At 40.4% G+C, this 19,000-nt stretch overlaps 1 protein-coding gene across 5 annotated transcripts in view; it reads left to right on the plus strand.

Annotated features, from left to right (window-relative positions):
• Positions 1-6,594: 6,594 nt before the first annotated feature.
• Positions 6,595-19,000, plus strand: part of ikbke (inhibitor of nuclear factor kappa B kinase subunit epsilon) — a 43,075-nt gene continuing 30,669 nt past the window's right edge. For all 5 annotated transcript variants that reach the window (XR_009817755.1, XM_061984845.1, XM_061984847.1 and 2 more), the window contains exons 1-2: positions 6,595-6,926; positions 7,103-7,194. Coding sequence is in view for 4 of the 5 variants with exons in the window: in XM_061984845.1 (XP_061840829.1) it covers positions 7,105-7,194 (90 nt within the window). In the remaining variant the exon portion in view is untranslated. The remainder of the gene's footprint in view (positions 6,927-7,102; positions 7,195-19,000) is intronic.

Consider the following 19,000-nt stretch of genomic DNA (forward strand, 5'->3'; position numbering starts at 1 on the left):
TGTGATAAGGTTGTTGTTTTTTTTTTTTACAGCTTTTTGCAAATGTATTCAAAAATAAAAAACTGACAAAATACACGTGTTCTCCCTCCATCGCTCAGTTTAGACCAGGGGAGTCCAGACTTCTTGTCCTGGGGCCCGTATTGGGCTAAAAAAGACTTAGATTGGTCACATCTAGTCTTAGACTTAGATTGTTCACATCTAGTCTTAGACTTTGATTGGTCACATTTAGTCTTAGACTTTGATTGGTCACATCTAGTCTTAGACTTTGGATTTGTCACATTTAGTCTTAGACTTACATTGGTCACATCTAGTCTTTAGACTTAGATTGGTCACATCTAGTTTTAGACTCAGATTAGTCACATCTAGTCTTAAGCTTTGATTGGTCACATCAAGTCTTAGACTTAGATTGGTCACATCTAGTCTTAGACTTAAATTGGTCACATCTAGTCTTTAGACTTAGATTGGTCACATCTAGTTTTAGACTTAGATTGGTCACATCTAGTTTTAGACTTAGATTAGTCACATCTAGTCTTAAACTTTGATTGGTCACATCTAGTCTTTGACTTAGATTGGTCACATCTAGTCTTAGACTTAAATTGGTCACATCTAGTCTTTAGACTTAGATTGGTCACATCTAGTTTTAGACTCAGATTAGTCACATCTAGTCTTAAGCTTTGATTGGTCACATCAAGTCTTAGACTTAGATTGGTCACATCTAGTCTTAGACTTAAATTGGTCACATCTAGTCTTTAGACTTAGATTGGTCACATCTAGTTTTAGACTTAGATTGGTCACATCTAGTTTTAGACTTAGATTAGTCACATCTAGTCTTAAACTTTGATTGGTCACATCTCGTCTTAGACTTTGATTGGTCACATCTAGTCTTAGACTTTGATTGGTCACATCTAGTCTTAGACTTAAATTGGTCACATCTAGTCTTTAGACTTAGATTGGTCACATCTAGTTTTAGACTTAGATTAGTCACATCTAGTTTTAGACTTAGATTAGTCACATCTAGTCTTAAACTTTGATTGGTCACATCTCGTCTTAGACTTTGATTGGTCACATCTAGTCTTAGACTTTGATTGGTCACATCTAGTCTGAGACTTAGATTGGTCACATCTAGTTTTAGACTTAGATTAGTCACATCTAGTCTTAGACTAAGATTGGTCACATGTAGTCTTTAGACTTAGATTGGTCACATTTAGTCTTAGACTTAGATTAGTCACATCTAGTCTTAAACTTTGATTGGTAGCATCTAGTCTGAGACTTAGATTGGTCACATCTAGTCTTAGACTTAGATTGGTCACATCTGGTCTTAGACTTAGATTGGACACATCTAGTCCAGTGGTTGGTGCCAAAACCCCAAATATTTATACTCCGAAACCAGGAGGGTGTGCCTGGGCAAGGATGGTTTCGCCCTATTGTCGTGAGCCGGGAGGAGGTCTTGGGGCAGACCAAGGACACGTTGAAGGAACTATGTCTCACAGCTGGCTTGGGAACGCCTCGATGTCCCGCCTTTGGAACTACAGGGTGTGGGCTAAAAAAACACTATTTTTACAGTAAAATTCTGGTGAGGTGCCAGTTTTTTGTTGTAAAATCTACAGATTTATTTTTTTTGCATTGTACGTAAAAAACGCAAATTCACATATTATTGGCTTGTGAGAGGAAAGTCTGGGCTTCCCTACTTAGGCTGCTGCACCCGCGACCCGACCTCGGATAAGCGGAAGAAGATGGATGGATGGATGGATGGATCAATGAAAACGAGTTTGACAGCCCTGCTGTGTTGAAAAATATGTATTTAATCACAGTCTGGTAAAACTAGAGGCAGAACACGTTATGAACATACATCAATAGGTGTGTGTTGAGATTGATCTGCGCTCTTACTCTGTGTGGTTTATTGTAAAGGTTGGCTGTTATAGCGCATGTTCCCCACTTGGGGCGCTCTGGTGCTGGTGTGTTATGTTAAACAGAGAAGAAGAATAAAGTATCCTCGTGTGAGAGGACGTTGAACAGACTCGATGAAAGTGTCGTTTATGTGCACGCATAAAGAACTCCACGAAGCTCAAACACCTTAACAGGTTATGGTGCCCAGGAACCCCAGAGATTCCAGCCAACTCAAGCAAACAAGGCCAGGTAGCGTTGAGTCGACGCACGGACAGAGAAGCCAAGAAAGTTTGCAGGTGTGGACTTGAGCTAACAGAGGAGAACTGCTTGACCAAGGATAAAGGTATTGCAAACGTGAAGTATTACACGGAGCATAAAAGTGACTTTAGCCAATAAAGTAGCGTGTACCCTCGAAGAAGAAGTAACCGCGGTAAAGTTTGAGCTAATTAGCATAGCATAGTGCTAAAGTGCGGAGCTTAAACAAATATGGCGGCTCGTACTACAGGAGCAGTATCCCCGCAACTGTACTTTGATGGATCCGAAAGCAAGTATGACCTTTGGGAAGCAAGATTTTTGGGACACTTACATATTTTAAAGTTGAAAGACACTGTTCTAAATGAACCAGTAGGAGAAGAGCAAGCAGCAGCGGACAGAATAAAGAATCCAGACTGCTATGCAGAGCTCATCAGGTTGATCGATGATAAAAGCTTGTCTTTAATAAGACATGATGCTGCATACGATGGCAGGAAAGCACTGAAAATACTGAGGGACCATTACTCAGGAAAAAGCAAGCCACGAATAATCAACCTGTACACGTCCTTGACAAAACTACGGAAAGCAGACAGAGTCAACTACGGACTACATCATCAGAGCAGAAAACCTGATTACAGCACTTTGTGATGCCGGTGAGACTCTCAGTGATATTCTGATCATAGCCATGATTCTTGGAGGCCTACCTGACTCTTACAAGCCATTAGCTGTACATGTAACGCAAAATGAAGACAATGTGACATTTACAGATTTCAAAAGAAGATTACGTATTTACGAAGAGTCAGAGAAAATTAGTACTGCTGAGCCAACAGACAATGTGATGAAAACGTTCACAAAACAGGATAGAAATATCCAGAAGAAGTACACCAGCAGCACTCAAAGTAGAAGTGAAGATGGAGATCTGACATGTTTCAAATGTGGATTAAAAGGACACAGAGCAAGAATGTGTATCCGAAAAGTGTGGTTCAACTTTTGTAAGAGCAACACACACCAAGAAACCATATGCAAAAAGAAAGATAAACGAGACAATGTCAGAAAGGTTACGGATGAACAATCCAATGATTACCTCTTCAAAGCGGCACAAGAAGAAAGTGAGTCAGCACCCAAAATAAAGATGAAAGGCATTATGGTGGATGCAGGAGCGACATCCCACATTGTAAATGATGTAAATAACTTTACAAGCTTTGACAACACTTTTCAACCAGAGACTCATTCAGTGGAACTAGCTGATGGGACAAGATGCAGTGGATCGGCCCAAGGAAGAGGAACAGCAACGATACATCTAATGGACAGCGATGGACGACAGCACAGGGCACAACTACGAAATGCTCTGTACATGCCCTCATATCCCCACAACATCTTTTCAGTGGCAAGAGCAGCCGACGGAGGAGCAACCATAACTTTCAAGAAAGGAGAGAGCCACATGATCACTAAAGATGGTAACAGATTTAACATAAACGAAAATGAGAAGCTATATTATCTACCAACTGTTGATGCAAATGAAGATCAGTGTAAAGTTTGTCATGACGTACAAACATGGCACGAGATTCTAGGGCACTGCAACTATGATGATGTAATCAAACTCCAAACTGTGGTCAAAGGTATGGTAATTAAGGGAAATGTTGTTAAGCCAGATCAGATGTGTGAAATATGTACAAAAGGCAAGTTTACCCAAACGAGAAATAGGGAGCTAGATGCTAAAGCAAATAAACCCCTGGAGTTAATCCATACAGACCTAGCAGGGCCAATGAAAACTGAAAGCATAGAAGGACACAAATACGCACAATGTTTCACAGATGACTATTCAGGTGCTGTATTAGTATATTTCCTTAAGTCAAAAAGTGATGCAGTTGCTGCAAAAGAAAAGTTCTTAGCAGATGTAGCACCCTATGGAAATGTGAAGTGTATACGTTCAGACAACGGCACTGAGTTTACAAACAGAGAGTTCCAAATGTTACTAACAAAGAACAAAATAAGACATGAGACGTCAGCGCCTTATTCGCCACACCAAAATGGCACAGCAGAGAGAGAATGGCGAACACTGTTTGACATGGCTAGATGCTTACTGATAGAAAGCAAACTACCAAACTATTTGTGGAACTATGCCATTCAAACAGCAGCTCATGTTAGAAACAGGTGTTACAATAGACGGACAAAGAAAACAGCATATGAGTTACTTACAGGAAAAGTACCAAATGTGTCACAAATGCAAAAGTTTGGGTCTACATGTTTTAGTTACAAACAAGAAAAAGGAAAACTAGACTCCAAAAGTGAGCAGGGCATTTTCATAGGATATGATAAAAACAGCCCAGCCTTCCTTGTATATTATCCAGAAATGGAAAAGGTCCAAAAGATCAGACTGGTGAGATTCGCAACCAAAACAAGTGTAGAGAGAGAGAGACACAAACTTTGGAGCCATACGCAGGACATGACATTGGAAACAGAGACAATGCAGTCTGTGACAGTGACCAGAAGGATGAGGACAGAGTTCAACCTGAAAACAAAACTGAGGATTTAAATGAGCAGGAAGATGTGGAACAGTCAGCGGCAAATGCTGAAACAGAAATCAGAAAGAATCCATTCAGGATAAAACAAAAGCCAGTTTATTTACAAGATTTTGAGACTGATGATTCATTGGACAGATTACAAACATGCGTTGATTTCTGTTATCGAGCAGTTTGTGACATTCCAGAAACTTATCAGGAAGCCGTGTTATCATCCAAGTCAATGCACTGGAAAAACGCCATGGATGAGGAGATGAACTCACTAGTGGAAAATGACACATTCCAGTTGACTGACTTACCACCAGGTAAGCGAGCTTTAAAAGCAAAGTGGGTTTATGCACTCAAAACAGACACAGATGGATCTAATAAATATAAGGCGAGATTTGTTGCCAAAGGATACGACCAGAAAGTAGGAACTGATTACGAAGAGACGTTTTCACCGACAGCTGACATGTTAAGTGTAAGAATTCTCATGCAGAAGGCGGCACAGGAGGACCTAATCTTACATCAGATGGACGTGAAGACCGCGTATCTGCACGCACCCATAGACTGTGAAATCTATTTAGAACAACCACAAGGATACGAGAAAAACTCTAACACTGGTGAAAAACTGGTATGTAAACTGAACAAATCATTGTATGGACTCAGTCGGGCAGAAACTGGAATACAGTGTTACACACCCATTTATGTGAAAATGACTTTGTGCAAAATGAAGCAGATCATTGTGTGTACACAAGAGAAAAATATGGTCAAAAGGTAATACTTATTATTTGGGTAGATGACCTTATTTTAGCTGCTTCAAGTGAAAAATCAATGCAGGATGTAAAAAGAATGTTAACTCAGAGATTCAAAATGAAGGATTTGGGAATCCTAAAACATTTCTTAGGAATAAACTTTGAACAAACAAATGGACTAGTCAAAATGTCACAAGAGAGATATGTGAAAAAGGTTTTGTGAACCAAAACTTGATTACGCAGAAAATGCTGAAAAGTTGAAACAACCAAGACAGTACAGAGAAGCAGTGGGAAGTTTAATTTACTTATCAACATGCACTCGACCTGACATAAGCTTTGTTGTGAGTAAACTATCCCAACACTTTAATGAACCTACTATGGAACCTTGGAATACAGTGAAACATGTATTCAGATACCTAAAAGGTACATCAGAACAAGGACTTAACTTCAAGAAGAATGTAACTGAAAGACTCGGTCTGACAGTTTACTGTGATGCAAGTTGGGCATCAAATGAAACAGACAGACGTAGCACATCAGGCTATTGTGCAACTTTGTGTGAAGGCAGTTCATTCATTTCATGGAAGATGTTCTTGAAATATTGTTTAAAAATTGGTTTAACACAGTGAGCTAATAGCGAGTGGGGGTGTTGAGATTGATCTGCGCTCTTACTCTGTGTGGTTTATTGTAAAGGTTGGCTGTTATAGCGCATGTTCCCCACTTGGGGCGCTCTGGTGCTGGTGTGTTATGTTAAACAGAGAAGAAGAATAAAGTATCCTCGTGTGAGAGGACGTTGAACAGACTCGATGAAAGTGTCGTTTATGTGCACGCATAAAGAACTCCACGAAGCTCAAACACCTTAACAGTGTGAATCACTGTTATTGCGTGTAATAATAAATAAGTTATTTTTCGTTTGTTTAAAAAAACGTGTTATTTTGTGATCTACGGTGGCTTAAAAGGTCCAAAAGCATGTTTTGCTTGAAGACGACTACAACTCCGAAAAGCCCCCTCTTCTAAATACTCGTCAGTAGGACGTCTAATAATGAAAAACACACCTCGGAAGTATGTATTAATGACATTATGATATGATTAAACACCATTTAAATTATATTTATCATGCGGATGCATTTCCGTGACAAAATAAAGTTGAAAAGGGGTAAAAAAAAACCCATGACGTCACCTGGTGCTTGTGGGCGGGAACTTGGAGACAAACTTCACTCCTTTTTTCGGATTCATCCCAGCACTTTCACTTTAGGAGAGACAAAATGACCCAGAAGCACGACTTTTAACACAAATTTACGGACGCCATGTCACAGATTTTAAGTCGTGTTTTTATTTTTTATTTTTCGACATTTTGCTGCGTTTCCGCCTAGAAAAACGTACCGCTGCGGCAACACTTCCTGCATGAGGGAAACATCGCTGCCTTCAAACGCTTCATGGGACGCTCAAGTTCTGCAATAAAGTAGGAAACGAAAGCGTCTACAAAAGGTCGTCCTTCCTTTTTCTAGCGCCTAATAAAGTCATTCCTGCTCAGGTGCGTTGTCCCACACGATGTTTATTTCTCTCGACATTTTCTCCATCTACATGCTAATTTAAGGGCTAATGCAACTGAATGGTGCTGCTAAACTAATGGACAACTGCTAAAGCGAATGCATTCATGTTTGGCAATAAAACCACTCATTTTACAATGTTTATGTTATGTTTTGTCAGGGATGACCGCCAGCACCCCCAGCTACCTGTGGTGCCTACAAGATGTCCTGGGTCAGGGGGCCACAGCCTGTGTCTACAAGGCTCGAAACAAGGTGACAATAATGATAACTGCTGTCCAGTTCGTTGTTGCATCTAGGGCTGGGCCATATGGACGAAAAAGTATATCTCGATATATTTCTGCTTAAACTCAATATTCGATATCCATCCAATCATTTTTCTACCGCTTGTCCCTCTCGGGGTCGCGGGGGGGGGGGTGCTGGAGCCAATCTCAGCTGCATTCGGGCAGAAGGCGGTGTACACCTTGGACATGTCGCCACCTCATCACAGGGCCAACACAGATAGACAGACAACATTCACACTCACATTCACACACTCGAGACCATTTAGTGTTGCCAATCAACCTATCCCCAGGTGCATGTCTTTGGAAGTGGGAAGAAGCCGGAGTACCCGGAGGGAACCCACGCAGTCACGGGGAGAACATGCAAACTCCACACAGAAAGATCCCGAGCCCCGGATTGAACTCAGGACCTTCGTATTGTGAGGCAGACGCACTAACCCCGATATTCGATATATATCTCGATATATTTTCCGGTGAAAGTATACATATAAAGATATTCATTTTTGAGCGAGATTCACTGAAATTGAAGTGAATGACAACTGTACTGTAAACACTTTTATTAACCCAGTTAGACAAAATGGGTGTTTACGTTAAAGTACCAATGATTGTCACACACACTGTAGAATCATTACAGCACAGAAAATAAACTGTTTAAGTAGCACAGAATTACATAACATAAATAAAATAGAAAAATATTCTTTCTACATAAAATAAATAACATAGCTGTGCAAATAATACAACTCAGATAAAAAATACATTCGCAGGCAGGCACTTATTAATTCCCAGTCGACGATGTAATGGACTGTCACAAACATTCGGTCCTGTGGTCCTACTAGAAGTGGTCCGCGCAAAGTAAGTAAATGGGTTATACTTGTATAGCGCTTTTCAACCTTCAAGGTACTCAAAGCGCTTTTGACACTATTTCCACATTCACCCGTTCACACACACATTCACACACTGATGGCGGGAGCTGCCATGCAAGGCCCTAACCACGACCCATCAGGAGCAATGGCGAAGTGTCTTGCTCAAGGACACAACGGACGTGACTAGGTTAGTAGAAGCTGGGGATTGAACCAGGAACCCTCAGGTTGCTGGCACGGCCACTCTCCCAACTGCCATCCCCAGTGACTCGACTTCATTGTGCAGTTATGATCTTCCTCACTTCGTCGGAAAATTCTCTTTTCTCCGACTCTCGTCGTCATTTGGGATGTATGATGTGATTTCTCTTCCTGGTTCGATGACCCGCCCTGTCTTGCCTCTGATTGGCCAGTCCCCAATCTTTTACCCTACTCTTGACCAATCGTGACTCATCATAGTAAACCAACCAATCATGGATGTTCTTATAGGTAAACCAACCAATCATTGATCTTTCCCGTATATGTTGTCCCTTGCCCGTGGAGTTGTATTAGTCCAGTTGTCTTTCTCTTCTCCCTCTCTTTTCTTTTGTAGCATATTTTTGATTGATTGATTGAGAAGTTTTTTGACATCTTAAAGAATTGAATCCATGTAATGCTTTAAAAAGGCACAAAAAGCCAAAAGGCTTGTTTCCATTGTGGTCCATTAAATATTAATCACATTTCATACATTCAATAATAAAGGATGTATAACCTGTAACATGTATATAAAAATTACGTAAAAAAATGGATAAACTATGTACATATACACAGTATACATGTCAGGTGATTTGAAAAACATTATATACAAAAAATAGGGGCGGTATATACACTGTCAGTGTTTTTCAACCTTTTTTGAGCCAAGGCACATTTTTTGCGTTGAAAAAATCCGGAGGCACACCACCAGCAGAAATCATTAAAAAACTAAACTCAGTTGACAGTAAAAAGTCGTTGTCGCAATTGTTGGATATGACTTTAAACCATAACCAACTGTGTGTAGTGTTTTAGTTCTTGTCTTGTGCTCCTATTTTGTTGGCTTTTTCTCTTTTTTAGGTATTTTCCTTTAGCAGTTTCATGTCTTCCTTTGAGCGATATTTTCCCGCATCTACTTTGTTTTAGCAATCAAGAATATTTCAGTTGTTTTTATCCTTCTTTGTGGGGACATTGTTTATTGTCATGTCATGTTCAGATTAGGGATGTCTCGATCCGATATTTGGATCGGATCGGCTGCCGATATTTGCCAAAAATTGCGTATCGGCAAGGCATGGGAAAATGCCGATCCAGTTTAAAAAAAAAACTCCGGTCCGTGTTTTCCAACACACCGATTTAAATAATACATTCCACTTTTCTGCTGCTCCGTAATTTCCGTTCCGCATTTTCCAGCACACCTTCAACACATCCACAGGTCTGTGAATTCTCACCCAGTTGCTTTTAGTTGCTGGCATTACACGACAGGCTCTTCTCACTCTTTCCTGTGTCTCCCTCTCACAGACAGCAAGTGCACCTTCTTACACACGTCACATACTGTCACGACATACGTCACATACTGTCACGTCATACGTCACATACGTATACGGCCTCCCCGAGCAGAGAGGTAGCAGCATGGCTAACGTTAGCTGTGATGCTAGCGCAGCCGTGCGAGCAACGTTCCCTCTATGGTGCTCGCCTGTGCAATTGCGCACTGTTTAAGCGTCCTCTGCGCATAGCAAATCTATGCCACGCACAAAATCAAATAAAAAAAAGAAGCGCATAACAATTTTCGACACACGGACACGACAGAGAAAACAGTTTTCGTCATCATTGTTCAAATATTGTAACGTCTGTCGAGACGCTTATCTCCATTCGGTGCCACACGCCCACACCATCAAAATGCCGAGGCAAAAATTTCCACATCAACACCGTATGAAAAAATTAGTGATTTTTTTAGTTGTGATTTCCTTCTCTGCATGAAAGTTTAAAAGTAGCATATATTAATGCAGTATGAAGAAGAATGTTTTAATGAAGACATGCAAGCCTTGAAAGAAAATTTTGAAAATCAAGACTACATTTCCTGCAAATGGGTGCATTTCTACTAGGGATGTCCCGATCCAGGTTTTTGCACTTCTGATCCGATACCGATATTGTTTTTGCACTTCCGATCCGATACCGATACTGACCGATACCGATACTGACCGATAATGGCCTATCCGAGCATGTATTAAAGTTTAAAGTTATTTAGCCTACTTAGTTGTCAGAATCATGTTGAAAAGGGTTTTAGTACTCTTGATAACAACTAGCCAGCTGAATTAGGGGAGTTTGAATAATACACAATGGTTGGTAACAAGAAACGAACCTGTATATTCAAGGATAAACACAAAATAGACAAAATTATACATGACGAACAGAAATGGCATCATTGAAACTAGGGCTGGGCGATATGGCCTTTTTTTTTAAATTGCGATATTTTAAGGCCATATTGCGATACACGATATATATCTCGATATTTTGCCTTAGCCTTGAATGAACACTTGATGCATATAATCACATCAGTATGATGATTCAATGTGTTTTGATTGATTGATTGAGACTTTTATTAGTAGGTTGCACAGTGAAGTACATATTCCGTACAATTGACCACTAAATGGTAACACCCCAATAAGTTTTTCCAGGGGTCCACTTAAATTGATTCATGATACAGATATATACTATCAGATATATACTATCATCATAATACAGTCATCACACAATATAATAACATTGAATTATTTACATTATTTATAATCCAGGGTGTGGAGGGGGGCGCCGGATGTAAGTGTCAAAAAGACAACTAAAAGAGTTTGATATGAGAATAAATCTAAAGTTAAAATATAGGGTAGAAATGCACCCATTTGCAGGACATGTAGTCTTGATTTTCAAAATTTTCTTTCAAGGCTTGCATGTCTACATTAAAACATTCTTCTTCATACTGCATTAATATATGCTACTTTTAAACTTTCATGCAGAGTGGGAAATCACAACTAAAAAAAAAAATCACAATTTTTTTCATACGGTGTTGACGTGGAAATGTTTGCCTCGGCGATGGTGTGGACGTGTGGCACCGAATGGAGATAAGCGTCTCGACAGACCTTACAATATTCGAACAATGATGACGAAAACTGTTTTCTCTGTCATGTCCGTGTGTCGAAAATTGTTATGCGCTTATTTTTTTATTTGATTTTGTGCGTGGCATAGATTTGCCGTGCGCAGAAGACGCTTGAGCAGGCGCGCACCTTAGCGGCTGCGCTAGCATCACAGCAAACGTTAGCCATGCTGCTACCTCGCTCTCTGCTGGGAGAGGACGCATACGTATGTGACGTATAACGTGACAGTATGTGACGTGTGTAAGAAGGTGCGCTCGCTGTCTGTAAGAGGGAGACACAGGAAAGAGTGAGAAGAGCCTGTCGTGTAATGCCAGCAGCTAAAAGCAACTGCGTTAGAATCCACAGACATGTGGATGTGCTGAAGGTGTGCTGGAAAATGCGGAACGGAGCTTAGGGAACAGCAGAAAAGTGGAATATATTATTTAAATCGGTGCGTTGGAAAACACGGACCGGAGTTTTTTTTTAAACTGGATCTGGATCGGCATTTTCCCATGCCTTGCCGATACGCATTTTTTTGCGAATATCGGCATCCGATCCAAATATCGGATCGGGACATCCCTAATTTCTACCCTATATTTTAACTTTAGATTTATTCTCATATCAAACTCTTTTGGCTGTCTTTTTGACACTTACATCCGGCGCCCCCCTCCACACCCTGGATTATAAATAATGTAAATAATTCAATGTGATTATCTTGTGTGATGACTGTATTGTGATGATAGTATATATCTGATAGTATATATCTGTATCATGAATCAATTTAAGTGGACCCCGACTTAAACAAGTTGAAAAACTTATTCGGGTGTTACCATTTAGTGGTCAATTGTACGGAATATGTACTTCACTGTGCAACCTACTAATAAAAATCTCAATCAATCAATCAAAACACATAGAATCATCATACTGCTGTGATTATATGCATCAAGTGTTCATTCAAGGCTAAGGCAAAATATCGAGATATATATTGTGTATCGCATTATGGCCTTAAAATATCGCAATATTAAAAAAAGGCCATATCGCCCAGCCCTAGTTCAATGATGCCATTTCTGTTTGTCATGTATAATTTTGTCTATTTTGTGTTTATCCTTCAATAAACAGGTCAGTTTCTTGTTACCAACCATTGTGTATTATTCAAACTCCCTTAATTCAGCTGGCTAGTTGTTATCAAGAGTACTAAAACCCTTTTCAACATGATTCTGACAACTAAATAGGCTAAATAACTTTAAACTTTAATACATGCTCGGATAGGCCAGTATCGGTCAGTATCGGTATCGGTCAGTATCGATATCGGATCGGAAATGCAAAAACAATATCGGTATCGGATCGGAAGTGCAAAAACCTGGATCGGGACATCCCTAGTTCGGATGTACATTGTGGACGCCGTCTTTGCTCCACAGTAAGTCTTTGCTCCATAGTAAGTCTTTGCTGTCGTCCAGCATTCTCTTTTTGTTTACTTTGCAGCCAGTTCAGTTTTAGTTTTGTTCTGCATAGCCATCCCTAAGCTTCAATGCCTTTTCTTAGGGGCACTCATCTTTTGTTTATTTTTGGTTTAAGCATTAGATACCTTTTTACCTGCTTGCTGCCTCCCGCTGTTTCCGACATCTACAAAGCAATTAGCTACCTGCTGCCACCTACTGATATGGAAGAGTATTACACGGTTACTCTGCCGAGCTCTGAGACAGCACCGACACTCAACAACACATCATTTGCAGACTATAATTACTGGTTTGCAAAAAATATTTTTAACCCAAATTGGTGAAATTAGATAATCTCCCACGGCACACCAGATGGTATCTCACGGCACACTGCCACGGCACAGTGGTTGAAAAACACTGCACTATGTACATGAAGCTTCCATGTAGCTTAGCTAACCGCTACATGGGTCTAAAAATAACTAAGCTACGGAAATCGCTACTTTCCCGAGCGCGTCGCACGCTACGTACTCACTGCTCATGGGGATGGGTCAGAGACAGCTTCTTTCCCACAGCTGTCACCATCTTGAACTCAATCTTGTAATAAATTATTCACCATTGTACAATATCCTACCCCAATACCCTACTGTTCAATATTACCCTTCGAGTGCAATACGTCCGACACTGATTGTCAATACTTTATTACTCCAGTACTCTTGTTTTGTTCTGTATATTGTACAGTTTTTTTGTATATTCTACAGGATTGCTTATTGTTTTTATTGGATAGTAGTCTGTTTATTTCAATTATTGTTTTTTATCTTTATTACTTATTTGATTTAATTGTATTCCATATTTGTTTCCACTATCGCACCTTAAATTGGGGTCCTTAATCTCGTTATATGCAAATATAATGACAATAAAGTCCATTCTATTCTATTCTTCTCAAATGCAGAGGACAAATTTCACCACACCTAGTGTGTGTGTGACCATCGTTGGGACTTTAAAAAGTGGCGAAGCTACTGCCAATCAACTGGGAAATGTAGTTAAGCTGCGTAGCTGGTGGTGGCACAGTCAGACTCCATATTTGCTTGTGTGTTGTTGTTGTGGGTCGGTGCAGTGGGGGGGAGGGGAGGGGTTTAATAGCCCATGTAGTATTGCGGGGGAGAACAAGGATCACAACAAATAAGCGGCGTTTGGTCATTTTAACGTGAAAAAAATTATATAAATATTACGATATTTTCTTAATTCATATTGTGTTTAAAAATATATCGATACATCTTACAAACTCGATGTTTCGCCCAGCCCTAATTGTATCTTTCTCATTTTCTAGCATGACATTAAGTTGCTTTTACAGTTGCACAGTGGCGGGCCCTGCGTTTCTCACCTCGACCTTCAGTGATGTCCTACTTAGTCCGACTTCCCCTCTCAAAATACCGTAATTGATGTCACCACTTGGACACGGCTGGAGATATTATACAGGAACCCACTTGCACACTACTGGGATTGAATCCCCTCAACAGTGCACAAAACATATATTTTTCGGCATATTTAACATTCAATAAACCTGCTTCAGCAATTATAACATATCTTACGAGGTACTGTCAAAATTAAAATAATTGTATCAAACAAATGAAACACGAAAAAATAAATCAATAAAAAATATTTGAACTCACAATTTGTAGCACCCATCCCACGCCGTATAAGCCAGTGGTACCGCTCGTAGTCGTTTGATTCGTGTGAAAGTTTCACCACCGGTGTTGTGGCAAAATGTGATTGCCTGCCAAAAATGGATTTCCTAAACCTGCATTGCTTGGCTTTGTCTGTCCACAGCGGATTACTAGGTGTACGATAAACACTTTATCTTTGTGGTTATTGTACCGATGAGTTTTCTGTGGCTTTCTATGGCTCGTACGGTTCCGGTGCCACTTCCTGTTGTCGCAACTTGTGACTGGATTTTCACTTGGGACTCCCACATAAGTATCTACAAACCCCGTTTCCATATGAGTTGGGAAATTGTGTTAGATGTAAATATAAACAGAATACAATGATTTGCAAATCATTTTCAACCCATATTCAGTTGAATATGCTACAAAGACAACATATTTGATGTTCAAACTGATAAACATTTTTTTTTTTTTGCAAATACTCATTAACTTTAGAATTTGATGCCAGCAACACGTGACAAATAAGTTGGGAAAGGTGGCAATAAATACTGATAAAGTTGAGGAATGCTCATCAAACACTTATTTGGAACATCCCACTGGTGAACAGGCTAATTGGGAACAGGTGGGTGCCATGATTGGGTATAAAAGTAGATTCCATGAAATGCTCAGTCATTCACAAACAAGGATGGGGTGAGGGTCACCACTTTGTCAACAAATGCGTGAGCAAATTGTTGAACAGTTTAAGAAAAACCTTTCTCAACCAGCTATTGCAAGGAATTTAGGGATTTCACCATCTACGGTCCGTAATATCATCAAAGGGTTCAGAGAATCTGGAGAAATCACTGCACGTAAGCAGCTAAGCCCGTGACCTTCGATCCCTCAGGCTGTACTGCATCAACAAGCGACATCAGTGTGTAAAGGATATCACCACATGGTCTCAGGAACACTTCAGAAACCCAATGTCAGTAACTACAGTTGGTTGCTACATCTGTAAGTGCAAGTTAATACCCTCCTATGCAAGGCGAAAACCGTTTATCAACAACACCCAGAAACGCCGTCGGCTTCGCTGGGCCTGAGCTCATCTAAGATGGACTGATACAAAGTGGAAAAGTGTTCTGTGGTCTGACGAGTCCACATTTCAAATTGTTTTTGGAAACTGTGGACGTCGTGTCCTCCGGACCAAAGAGGAAAAGAACCACCCAGATTGTTATAGGTGCAAAGTTGAAATCCAGCATCTGTGATGGTATGGGGGGTGTATTAGTGCCCAAGACATGGGTAATTTACACATCTGGGAAGGCACCATTAATGCTGAAAGGTACATACAGGTTTTGGAGCAACATATGTTGCCATCCAAGCAACGTTACCATGGACGCCCCTGCTTATTTCAGCAAGACAATGCCAAGCTACGTGTTACATCAACGTGGCTTCATAGTAAAAGAGTGCGGGTACTAGACTGGCCTGCCTGTAGTCCAGACCTGTCTCCCATTGAAAATGTGTGGCGCATTATGAAGCCTAAAATACCACAACGGAGACCCCCGGACTGTTGAACAACTTAAGCTGGACATCAAGCAAGAATGGGAAAGAATTCCACCTGAGAAGCTTGAGAAATGTGTCTTTTCAGTTCCCAAACGTTTACTGAGTGTTGTTAAAAGGAAAGGCCATGTAACACAGTGGTGAACATGCCCTTTCCCAACTACTTTGGCACGTGTTGCAGCCATGAAATTCTAAGTTAATTATTATTTGCAAAAAAAAATAAAGTTTATGAGTTTGAACATCAAATATATTGTCTTTGTAGTGCATTCAATTGAATATGGGTTGAAAAGGATTTGCAAATCATTGTATTCTGTTTATATATTTACATCTAACACAATTTCCCAAATCATATGGAAACAGGGTTTGTAATCACAGTCTTGTTAACATCAGGCTACCTAGATAGCCTACTGTCAACAACTTTTGATCTGATTGGCTATTGCAACTGTCTATCAACCGTATGTGTTCTCAAATTCATCCGCTGATTCATCCGGACGTGGCCGCGTAAATGTCACGTTCAACGTGAGGCCAGCCAGAAAGCCTTACTGACAATAACTCGTAATCTGATTGGCTATCGCAATTGTCTATCGACTCTATGTGCCGGTTCACTTACAGTGCATGGACGCCCGCATTGTTGATTCTGAAGGCCCCTGGGCAGATTTGGTACAGCATGGCAACATAAGCTAGTTGAATTCTGATTGGGTACAAACTCTAACCTAAAAACAACAGCACTGGAAGGAGCATAATATGACATGAAGAGAATATGTATACTTTTAGATATTTAGGGAAAGTAAATTAAAAATTACTTTTATCTTTAATTATGATCATGATTTCTGGTTATGTTAGGCCAGCAGAGAAGGCATTGCTGGCCCTGACGGCACACCACTGCAGTTGCAAGACCGAGATGGCAGTATTGTAGCCAGCGTCTGTTGTCAGTGGGTACTAGGCCCCATTTAGCAATTCTAGAAGAAAAATGTCTTATGATTACATTGTTTTCGGCTGTACAAACCGTTCAAAAGATAAAGGTTTCTTCAGAGTTCCTCAAGAGGTAATGAAAAAGGGCGGAAAACTGAAAGATTTTACGAAAGACGATGACAAAAGTAGCGCGTGCTCCAGTCCAAAGGACAGAGTCGAAGAATGCATGAGTTGGCAGTGATTACTTTGTTAAAGGTTTGTTTGATATACTTTTAACATTTATTATTTCCCATCGAAGCATTATCTTGATATTATTTTTATTTCTTAAACATATTTTTGCTACGGGTGTTTGGAAAAGCACCAACTCGGCGAGTCTAAATGAAATGAATCAAATGTGAGCAAGACCTAAAATAATTTTAACCAAAGGCAAAAAATCATAAATGAATCTTTTAGCACATACACAATGTTGACATCTATAGTTATATTTTGACAATCATAAATTAATATTTCAGCACATACATAATGTTGACATGTATTGTTATGTTTGATAAAAACACTGTACTCATAAACAGCGCGTGTAACAACAACGACAAACATGGCAACCTTACCCGAGCAAAAACTATACATATTTATCTGGGAGAGTCTTGATACCAATGTCCTTGACCCAGACACACACAAAGAAGTTGTAGACCTCCACGCTTTTACAAGTTTCATCTGTTTTGTTGTGTAGAATGATGTCTGGAGCACAATAGTTCCACATGTCTGGGAACACGACCAACAGTGGGGCAAAAAAGTATTTAGTCAGCCACCAATTGTGCAAGTTCTCCCACTTAAAATGATGACAGAGGTCTGTAATTTTCATCATAGGTACACTTCAACTGTGAGAGACAGAATGTGAAAAAAAAATCCAGGAATTCACATTGTAGGATTTTTAAAGAATTTATTTGTAAATTATGGTGGAAAATAAGTATTTGGTCAATAACAAAAATTCAACTCAATACTTTGTAATATAACCTTTGTTGGCAATAACAGAGGTCAAACGATTACTATAGGTCTTTACCAGGTTTGCACACACAGTAGCTGGTATTTTGGCCCATTCCTCCATGCAGATCTTCTCGAGAGCAGTGATGTTTTGGGGCTGTCGCCGAGCAACACGGACTTTCAACTCCGTCCACAGATTTTCTATGGGGTTGAGGTCTGGAGACTGGCTAGGCCACTCCAGGACTTTCAAATGCTTCTTACGGAGCCACTCCTTCGTTGCCCGGGCGGTGTGTTTGGGATCATTGTCATGCTGGAAGACCCAGCCACGTTTCATGTTCAAAGCTCTCTCTGATGGAAGGAGGTTTTGGCTCAAAATCTCACGATACATGGCCCCTGTTCATTCTTTCCTTAACACGGATCAGTCGGCCTGTCCCCTTAGCAGAAAAACAGCCGCAAAGCATGATGTTTCCACCCCCATGCTTCACAGTAGGTATGGTGTTCTTGGGATGCAACTCAGTATTCTTCTTCCTCCAAACACGACGAGTTGAGTTTATACCAAAAAGTTCTATTTTGGTTTCATCTGACCACATGACATTCTCCCAATCCTCTGCTGTATCATCCATGTGCTCTCTGGCAAACTTCAGAGGGGCCTGGACATGCACTGGCTAAAGCAGGGGGACGCGTCTGGCACTGCAGGATTTGATTCCCTGTCGGCGTAGTGTGTTACTGATGGTAACCTTCGTTACTTTGGTCCCAGCTCTCTGCAGGTCATTCAGCAGGTCCCCCCGTGTGGCTCTGGGATTTTTGCTCACCGTTCTCATGCTCACCGTTCTCATGATCATTTTGACCCCACGGGATGAGATCTTGCGTGGAGCCCCAGATCGAGGGTGATTATCAGTGGTCTTGTATGTCTTCCATTTTCTGATAATTGCTCCCAGAGTTGATTTTTTCACACCAAGCTGCTTGCCTATTGTAGATTCACTCTTCACAGTCTGGTGCAGGTCTACAATTCTTTTCCTGGTGTCCTTCGACAGCTCTTTGGTCTTGGCCATAGTGGAGTTTGGAGTCTGACTGTTTGAGGCTGTGGACAGGTGTCTTTTATACAGATAACCAGTTCAAACAGGTGCCATTAATACAGGTAACGAGTGGAGGACAGAAGAGCTTCTTAAAGAAGAAGTTACAGGTCTGTGAGAGCCAGAGATCTTCCTTGTTTGAAGTGACCAAATACTTATTTTCCACCATAATTTACAAATAAATTCTTTAAAA

Source organism: Nerophis lumbriciformis, linkage group LG23, assembly GCF_033978685.3.
Source record: "Nerophis lumbriciformis linkage group LG23, RoL_Nlum_v2.1, whole genome shotgun sequence".
Classification (NCBI taxonomy): Eukaryota; Metazoa; Chordata; class Actinopteri; order Syngnathiformes; family Syngnathidae; genus Nerophis; species Nerophis lumbriciformis.